Source organism: Diadema antillarum, unplaced genomic scaffold, assembly GCF_040938485.1.
Source record: "Diadema antillarum isolate AM-2024a unplaced genomic scaffold, OU_Dant_1.0 seq00000381_RagTag, whole genome shotgun sequence".
Taxonomy (NCBI): Eukaryota; Metazoa; Echinodermata; class Echinoidea; order Diadematoida; family Diadematidae; genus Diadema; species Diadema antillarum.
The window spans coordinates 303,442-313,734 of NW_027271379.1; the positions used below are offsets into that span (position 1 = coordinate 303,442).

General features: G+C 37.8%; 1 protein-coding gene across 1 annotated transcript; it reads left to right on the forward strand.

The window, feature by feature from the left end:
* Nucleotides 1-257: 257 nt before the first annotated feature.
* On the forward strand, nucleotides 258-9,034 carry LOC139731580 (uncharacterized). Its single transcript, XM_071642469.1, has 5 exons — nucleotides 258-357; nucleotides 1,612-1,802; nucleotides 4,555-4,998; nucleotides 6,731-6,833; nucleotides 8,412-9,034. Exons 1-5 carry the CDS (start codon nucleotides 353-355, stop codon nucleotides 9,013-9,015), a joined length of 1,347 nt encoding a protein of 448 aa, XP_071498570.1. The 5' UTR covers nucleotides 258-352; the 3' UTR covers nucleotides 9,016-9,034.
* Nucleotides 9,035-10,293: the final 1,259 nt, after the last annotated feature.

Below are 10,293 nucleotides of genomic sequence, written 5' to 3' on the forward strand. Positions count from 1 at the left end.
TCAAATATTTGTAACTGATACTTAATACTTAATGAGTCATCGTTAAACGGAGGAAGAACGCTGAAACATCAGCCACAAGTAAAGAAGTGGCCTGGTTTCTTTTCCTTCAAAGCGCGGGGAGTCATGTGACCAGCTGAGTTTTTATACCCACGTGACCACGGTGAAAAGAGTCGATAGATTGTGGTACGCGGAAGCTACAGACTTGGTGCGGCATGCACGACCATCGTCTCTTGTACCTCAGGACGCCACACCCTGGATAAACCATTCCCGCGCCGGACGCTCCCCGGACCTATCAGTCCAAGACTCGTTGAAGGAGATTTTAAGGCATTCTGTTGGCAACCCTTCCACCAATATGAGGTGAGTGAAACAAACAAATAAATAAACAAAAATGTTTGAGAGCTAGGCCTTTGCCATTGAGCACATTGGAAAACTTTAAGATCAAAATGCGAAGTGTTCGTCAACTTAGTATGCCTATAGATATGAACCTTTTTAAGTAATGGTACTTTTACACCATTTTCCAGCCCCGCTTGCCCGTAACGTATTGCGCCATGCAAAGAATAATTATTCCCCTACATACAGTGACACATTCCAGTCATGTTCATTCCAGTCCTCGCTCCGATGAACACGTAGCTCTCAGACGCCGTTCTTACGGCGCCTGGTCCGGCCTATTACATACTGTCACGTTTTGTTGCGTTCATCCCGTTTTAATAAGGTCTACTAGATTTCTCCTAAGCACCGGGAATGCCGTGGCAAAATTTTTGACAGTGCTGTTCAAAAATCTGACACGGCATCCACGGCAATCACGGCCTGTGTAACGTTTACCCATCCCGTCCCACCGCGTTGTCTTACGTCCATCACGTGTATCCACGGGGATGGCCTTAAACGTGACTGCAGTGGCCGCCATTGATATGGTGTAAACGCAGCATGAGGTATTTAGATTGTTTTAAAATCATATTTTGTTCAACCTGCAATTCAAAGTTTAATACTAAAATCTTGCATAATGTATCAATTTTGCTCAATTCGTCAATTTCCCTGGTTCTCAAGCGTTACGGTATAATAGTCTGATGTACCTTTTCGTAAGCTATTCAGATGTGCAGAACATTATGTCTTTTTCAGAGTGTAGACGTCTGTTGAGAATGAGAAGAGCGTTAAGTGATCTTGAACACTATGGGTTTTGTGGCAACTTAACGCCCTTATCATTCTCAACCGACGGACTATGTAGCTGAACTGTCTGAACACCAACACATTAAACCATGATGAGGAGAAAGAGTGACAATGATAGTGAGTGTCAAAGAGGGAGAGAGAGAGAGAGAGAGAGATAGAGAGAGAAAGATAGAGAGAGAAAGGGAGGGATAGAAAGAGAAAGAGAAAGAGAAAGAGAAAGAAAGGCCTAACGTTATAACGTTGAGAAAATTGATTTACGAGTGCATAAAGTTATATTTTGAAATCTCGCGCTACATCAAGCTGTCAAGAGGGAATTATCACCATGCTGTGTCTCGAAGCATTACTGATAAGTGTTTAGTTTTCATTTCACCTATTCGTGTTACCACATTTCTTTCAATGAGGCCAATTAATGAATATCTTGTTCGGTTTCTATTTGACTAATATCAGGATGATTACGCTAAGCACAATCGTCGCCGTGATTTGCACGTCGGGGCTTCTAGGTGTGTCCCCATCGAACGCCGCGGCCACCACCGCCGACACCAGAACCGTCGTAGTATCATCAAAAGTCAGTCAAACGGGAGCCTCTGACGAAATAACAGGGACAAGCAAAGCAGCCAGTGCATCTTCGACGAGTGCATGTAAGACCTTAAAGGCATAATCAGACAATTTACTATTTACAGATAAAACAAAAATCCAGCTTTAGTGCTTACAAATATAGCTCTAAAATGTGAGTTAGGGATAGAAACAACCAATGTCAAAACGTTGATCAGTATGATAATCAATGTTAAGTATTGTTGAATATACAAAATGTGACCAATAGTCATAATAACATTGGTTCTACAATAAACCGTCTACAGCTATATGGCTTAGTCAAAAAATAGGGAAATTTCCTCATATTTTAGGCTTTATTGCGAAATTTTTATATGGTAAGATGTTTTCTGATACAACTGACCTACACATATGCATCAAAATGATGTGATAACTTGAACATTTCTTTTAAATCACAGCTTCCAATGGTAAACAATACCTTTAAACTTGTCCGCCCTTATTTTCATTTATTTATGCGTCCCATTGCAGGAGTGATAATGAGGATGCTTGTAAATCAATTGCCGATTATAGAGATCCTAAACCACAGTCATCATTCATATTTATTATCTTACAGTTCAATTTGGAAATTTTGTAAATATTGTAAATCTTTTGAATTTGTGATAATTCAATTATTAATTATTCATTTATTTATATTTCTCGGAAGCGATTACGTTCAAATTCAACATAGGCCAAGTTATATTTACACAACTTAGTGTGAAAGTCAGCTTTCCCATTAGTGACGTTTTATCTGTCCCATTCCAAAACCTGCACTCACAAAATCATTGTTTAGATTAACGCATATTTTGTGCTTTTGATCTGTCTCGCTTCTGTATTCAAGTATCACTATTTTAGGCCATGAAGAGGATAATTGATTGAGAGAATAAAACTGACATAACCAGAAATCCAACAGGGAAGGCACCAATACAGGTTAATTTTCAAGATTTGTGTTCAAGAGTTCACAGTAGGTAGCTTTTAGTTTTATCAGATTTGTTTGACGTCTTTTTTTTTTTTTTCATTATGAATGAATTGGGAGGAAGAAAGGGTGAACGGCCTTTAGTGGTCCTTTTTTAACCTAAATAGTTGGATAAGTCATTTGAATCCTCAGAAAAACGTAACTACTCAGTGTTTCCGCAGACTGCTGTTTGACCAATGCAATCCATGCCTATATAAACCTTCGATCTTGAGAGTCATGTAAATACAGACGTACCTCTGACAAGGACAGATGTGTAGTTAATCCACTGCTACAATTATTTGGATTAACCCTCTCAGTGTCAATACGGCAAATGTGCACTCATTTCATATACCTTCCTATGGATAGGGAATGCAGAGGGTTAATCGTATGAATTGCACTCAAATTCATATTTGTTCGCAGAATTTTCAAAGCTATTATTCAACATACGTATATGCTTGTCTGCATTATATATTTTGATTATTGTTGATATCAAACACGTTTGTTAACTGATAATTTCAATTCGGTACTGCTGATCAGTCTTATATAATGATAGATAACTAATTAACTAAATAAAAATTAAATAAGTGCAAATGAAATAAACTGAAATCAAGAAGAAGGAGAATGACGTAAGAACAGAGGATTTCTTTAAAATGAAAGGTTGCTCTTTTACCGCTAGATGCTATAAATTGACCGTTCAGAACGATTTCAAATGCTCGAAAATAACGAGTGATTGAGTCCACAAACTACTAGTATGTCGCCCTGACTCGAGTGTCAAATTTGCGGAAGTTGTACATAACAAATTGTGTATATGAAGAGCTTGCTTCAAAAGGCGCTAAATCCATCATTTTGCAATGGGCATAGCGCCTTTTGATTGCAAGCCCTTCATATAGATATTAACAATAATATTGTGCATTTAGCATTTACACAAATGCCCAATAAGTCACAAAGATTACCAAAGAATCACTGAATCAGGAATTTGGACACTGAGCCACGCATAGCATTATTATTTTTTTTTTTTGAAAGATGCAAAACAAATATAATCTTATGCTACTATACGATTACATCCTTGGAACATCGTACAGGGAAGTGAGTTTGATCAACACCAAGAGTATTTTGTACACGCATAGGCTACGATCATAATAAGAACCATCTGCGCGTATTTCCGTATAGTTTTAGGCGTTTGCAAGCGACTGTGGTACCGAAAAAAAAAATATCGGCAAAATGCTGATAAGAGAACGTAGGTAGGTAGGTAGGTAGGTAGGTAGGTAGGTAGGTAGGTAGGTAGGAAGATAGATAGATAGATAGATAGATAGATAGATAGATAGATAGATAGATAGATAGATACTAGATAGATAGATACTAGATAGATAGATAGATAGATAGATAGATAGATAGATAGATACTAGATAGATAGATAGATAGATAGATAGATAGATAGATAGATAGATAGAGAGGTAGATGGATGGATGGATAGATAGATAGACAGAAAGATAAAAACATAAACAATAATAAAAAAACTAAATTGACATTGCTTTCATAAATGTATGGCAATGTCAGTAATCTTTCTGGTCTGATTCGTATAATATTTGAGGGTTAAGGTGATAAAGATTTTCTATCAGTGATTTGTTTTTTAGATCGAAAAAAAAAACAACAACCCACACACGTTATAACGTTAATTGCTCTTACTACAGCTGCTCCAGTTTTCTTTTGATTTAGACTTAACGCTTTAGTTGAGAAATGGAAAAAAAAAATCAAATTGATATGTAAAAATGACCTGGGAGCAGAGAGCATAGTATATCTTTCTTTTCTTTTTTATTAACATCTACACACTGATTGACTTCATTCAACAGCAGCTGCAGCAGGGTCTGTGACATCGCCTACGGCGGAATCCAAGTCGGGCATCCCCTCACGGACTACAAATACGACGCCCTCAACGTCTATATTGTCTCAGATCTTGACAGCGTCACCGTCGCCCAATGCAAGTTCCTCCCCTCCTCTGCCGACAAATTCTTCAACTAGAGCTGCAACGCCATCAGCTGAAGTCACTGACCACAAGACAACTACGGCAACACAACCACCTACAACTGTTAAGCAAACAGCGACAACAAACCCAACAACAGTTGCAACATCAGCGTCAACAACCACGATCCGTGGAACATCGCCACCTGATTTCATAGCATCCTCAACATCCAGCAGTATTAAGCTGACTTCACCCACAACGACTGGGCGAGAAGTGTCCTCGTCACAGACAACTTTTACTGGAACGCAGGCGTACATTTATCCGACTGATAGAGGTACTTAAGTAAAACTTCTCTCTTCATGTTTGTTCATGATTAACGTCAGCAACTATCGTTACAAATGAAAGCATTTCTTTCTCATTTTTTTTTTTTTTGGGGGGGGGGGGGGGAGGTGTTAATTTTGGTTTCATTCACTCGTTTTTTATTTAGTTGGGTTGAATGAAGAGATATCATTTCGTTCCTTTGGGTACACTACTTTATATCGTCATCTCTGAATTCAATAATTATTTGTAATTGCGTCCAATTTAGCTGGTGACGAAAATAACTTGACAATACAATACAATGATAGATGATAGATGATAACAAAAAAAGTATGTTTAAATCATCAGACAGAATGATGATTTCATCCAGAACGAACAGAATAAAAAGAGAGAAAGTTACTGAATTTTAAAGTTACACATGTTTTCACCAAATACATGCAGTTTGAAAGAGAAAACGGAGGTCCATGACCATGATAAGAAACGGATTTTTAGTCAGGACCGAAAAGTTATCTACAGGCCAAAGGAAAAAAAAACCCAAAAGATTCGTGTGTTCAACTTGATCTATTTCGCAAATTTCTATGCGGACTGGATTATGAGGCAAAGTAACAAAACAACAAAAATCGCTTATTCATCCATTCACTTAGTCCAGAGTGATAGAAATGGCAGGTTACTGCAGTAGTGTTTTTCTAGTCAAAACGGCATTCGACCACTGTGACCTGATATATAATCACGTATTCTTTTCGATGCTGACATGAAAACCTTGCAAATTGCTGGTTCAAAAAAAAAAAAAAAAAAACCACCACAAAAACTCAGGCTTCCCACAGGTTTTACCCAGTTGATGGATTTGATGACTATAGTTTGTTCGAAGTTGGTGTACCTTTGCTACCCTGAGCTGTATGTAGTGATGTTCAAATGGATAGAGAAACAGCCTGATATGCACACCTTTTGACAATACTACCACTTTCGAGATGTCTGTGAACAATAGATTAGAACCAAAGGCTGTAAAGCCTATAGTACATACGTGTACATCGTTCTGCCACTTCTACATATCATTACCTACGGTAGATTCGGTCACTCACAGACTGCAGATTGGTCACGTTTGGAAGCATTTTCAAAATGATTAATCTGTTTCTTCATGCCTGCCTATTGATTATTTTTTTTTCGGTAGCATTGTCACGACAATGGTAAGAAACTGACAGAATTGCGTGGGGAAACACATTTGGACTTACACTCAATAATAATAGCATGAACAATGAAAACGAAGATCACCATTAATTTCTCCATGACACTTGTCAAGTTTTGATTTGATTTGATTGAATTCATTTATTTAAGCACGACATGATATACAATTACTTCAGCCCGGAGACTGTTCTTCCGCAGGTCCGTGAGAAACCTCCAATGAAATATGAAAAAGCACACAATTCTAAGAGGAATTCGAAGTTTGTGAAAATTGGTTTTGAATGGCTGAGATATCTCCCCCAAAATAAAACGGTCCTAATAAAAGGTGGGTCTTATTAGAATCACTATGTTGCACTTTTTTTTTGGTATCTCAGCCGTTTCCGAACCGATTTTCATCAAATAAACTTTGAATTTCTCTTAGAATTGTAGGCTCTTTCATATTTCATAAGTGGTGTCCTTATTATCCTACAAAAAGTGAAAATCTGAATCACCAACCTCAACCAAAACTATACTATCCCTTTAATATCACAAACAATCCATTCTGCTTTCGCTCTGTGTGTTTATTGCAGATGCCGACAATAGGCACACCATAATAGTCGCGACACTGTTGCCAGTAGCCTTTCTTCTACTGGGAGTTGTTCTAGCTGTGGCCTACTACAGATCACGAAAGAGGCAAGTGTTTGATTTTCCAAAACCTAACATTCTAAAAAATTAATGATCCCTAGGCATCGCAGACCTAACTATGAATTATTGGCTATATGTTGAGAATGACAACTTTGGGGCAGCGATGCAAATGATAACTGTGTGGACGGTCCTGTCGATCTTCATCAATGATAATACTAATTCTAATATTGCACAAATGACTAAGACCGTGCCAATGTATGTAATAACAATGACACTACTGTCATTACTGCTATACATGTACTACTGCTAATATTACTATTACTACTCCTATACTACTACTGCTACTACTACTGTTGCTGCTGCTGCTACCACTGCTTCTAAAACAACAACAACAACAACAACAACAACTACTACTACTACTACTACTACTATTACTACTACTACTACTACTACTACTACTACTGCTGCTACTACTACATACTACTATTATTCACTACTGTTATTAGTTATAGGCTACTATTACTACTACCACTTGTAGTATTACAACTATTATAAAATGGGCTTTAGAATCTCTGCAATCTGATTGGTCAATTGTCATGCATTGATTTTTACTGATCCACACAATGGCACTGAACCATCCGAACGCATGGCTCAAGTCTTGTATATCTAGTGTTGTAGGTGTACCGGATGCATGATGGGGAAAATGGTCGTATTTCATGAATTACGGGCCTATTTTATAACAAAAATGATGAACAGGCCTATTTCGGGGATCAGTGAGAATTGGATGCTCTCGTTTAACTTTGGAACAGCCTAGAACCCACTCGCTGCGCTCGTGCCCATGGTTTAAACAGTTCCAAAGTTAAACTCGCGCATCCAATTCTCACCGATCCACTTAGTCCTGTATATCATTTTTATGCTAATTCATTATGATAAAACTAATAATAATCATAAACATACTTGTAATCAAAATGATGACAATTTCTATTATGTAAATACAACAGTGGTATAATTTTCGCGAAGTATTAGTAACCACTACAACGATTCCGGCAACTATCAGCTTTGCCTGCAAATTAGAAGGAAATCATAACTAATTAAAATTACAAGTAAACTACGAAGCAATCAAACGAACAAATTGAGCAAAGAAACAAAAAGGAAACCCACCATGATAAATATCACAAACCGGAATATAAAGAGAATAATATAAACACACTACGTTAGACAATCTATTGTTAGATGTACATGAACTTAGAATAGGCTTCAACTTTCACCTCAACATTATATCAATTCGCAGCTACATTGGCTAAAATAATGATGACCGAGGAATTGAGTTGAATTTAATTGATTTCATTTCCATTGGCAACAAAAAATTGAAGGTTGGTAATAATATCATTTTGGAAAGATCTTTCGTTTACATGCGTGCCTTTTATATCTCCAAGTTCTTTCCAAGCATAAAAGATAGGTAAATACATGCATATAGATTATGTATGTGTGTTTATGCACATTTTCTTCACTCAACGTCTTTCGATTGATTTGATCAATAATAATCAGTTTGATATGTAGTTTGATAAGGCTATCAATAACGTTAGTCCGTAATTTCTTGTGTGTTTATGTTCTTTCACGCTATAGGTCGTACAAACTCTCGCACCGAATAATCCGCATGTCCGTCATCGTGGACGATGAGGACGATGACGACAACGGCGACGACGGCCGCGGCAGCCAGCACGATCATTTCCGTAACACGGATAATTGTAACGGCAAGGAGGACGGCATCCAGCGAGAAGCGAATCATGCTCCCGCAGCAGGGGAGAAAAGCGAAGGACACTCCGAAGGTGACTCCAAAGATGTGGCGCTCGCTAAACTTTCAATCATCAACGAAAATTTCAAGGATGACAGAGATAATATAAAGGCAGACGGGATTGAAAAAAGTGAAAAGAAGTGTGATGAAGAGGAGAAAAAGGAGAACGCGATGGAAACGACTGGAAAGAACAAGGAGGAATTGGGAAAAGAGTCAAGTGGAAACTCAATGGTTGATGAAGAGAAACTCTTGAAAGAGGCCGAAAACTCTACCAAGCTTGACAATAAGAACAGCGAATCAGTGACAAATGATTTTATCAGTGGTGAGAAGGAGAGCATTGACGAGCTAGAGACGAGGGAATCAAACAGCAGAAAGGAAGAGAAAAACAACACCGTGGAGGAAAAAGAGGAAGAAGAGGAAAAAGATGAATATTAAAGAAGAACAAGAAGGGGAGGAGGAGGAGGAAGAAAAGTTTAATCCATCTCCCGCGGCGGCAGCAGTGTGGAACCTCTGCGTGCAGTAAACGTTGAGGGCGGCATTACTCTTTCCATAATCATGTGGCACGGTTGACTCGACTAGCTGGCCTTCCTCAATTTGATCTGAATAGGTGCATCTATTAGATGACCTAGTACAATACATGACGTGTATGGAAGAGAGTGTTCACATTCTATGGATGTATTATAGAACAGACCTCTTCGGTCTTTAAAACACTGTAACTTGTATTATGTCGGCGATAATTGGTAGGGGGAGGGGTAGGGGCAGGGGGCAACCAAAATAATAAGAAAAGATAATTCAGCGAGCTATATATAGCGAAGTGTACATGTAGCTATGGCAGTGTATAAATCAACTAATATCAAGCATACTGAAGCCCCAATTTACGTCTTAAATATTCAAACAAAAATGATTCAAACCTAAAAGGTTTATTTCCTAAAGAGTGAGGCAGTTCAAAGTTAATAATTGTTCTGCAATGACCTCTGAAACAAGGATTGTTCAAAACGTGATATATTGTTTTGATTATAAAAGCAGTTGAAAATGACCAAGAAAAAAAAGAGAGGGAATATTTTGCACCTGAGTGCTTAACGAAGGGCTTAGATCTGTTAATTCTATTAAATGGAATACAGATTCTCCTGTAAATTCTGATAGACATCTATTTCATGCATAGATATTTATGACATGCTGTATAATAGTTTTCATGTAGACCTATCCAGTCTTTCAAATTCCTCAGTTACCAGTCAAAACAAGAGGAGGTCCGCAATAACGCGACCCGTATTTGAAGACTGTAACTGTGAACTGGATCAAATACGTCCTTGTAAGTTTCTCAGAGCATGTATTGTATAAACACACCAAAAACTAATACTGATGAATCAGAAAAAAAAAAAACACATAGCAAGAGAAAATCGTTATTTCCTTTAAAGTTGTGAACAACCAGAATATTGTAACATGACAGCCATCACTTTTTTATTCAATAGATGCTCTTTTATCTATTTATTTTTCTGAGATAAGACAATGATTTACAAGTCAAATTATTTTCCTGTAACATTTATGGGACGATTCGACACGTCTTTGTAAGTCTAGTCTGTCTGTTTGTCCGTATGTCACTGAATTTGTCCGTTTGTAGATTGTATGTAAACTTAGGAGACAAGTAACCAGTATAAACAATTTATGCCAGTGCATGTACACGACTGCGGGTCACACTGGCATAAGAAGATCGCG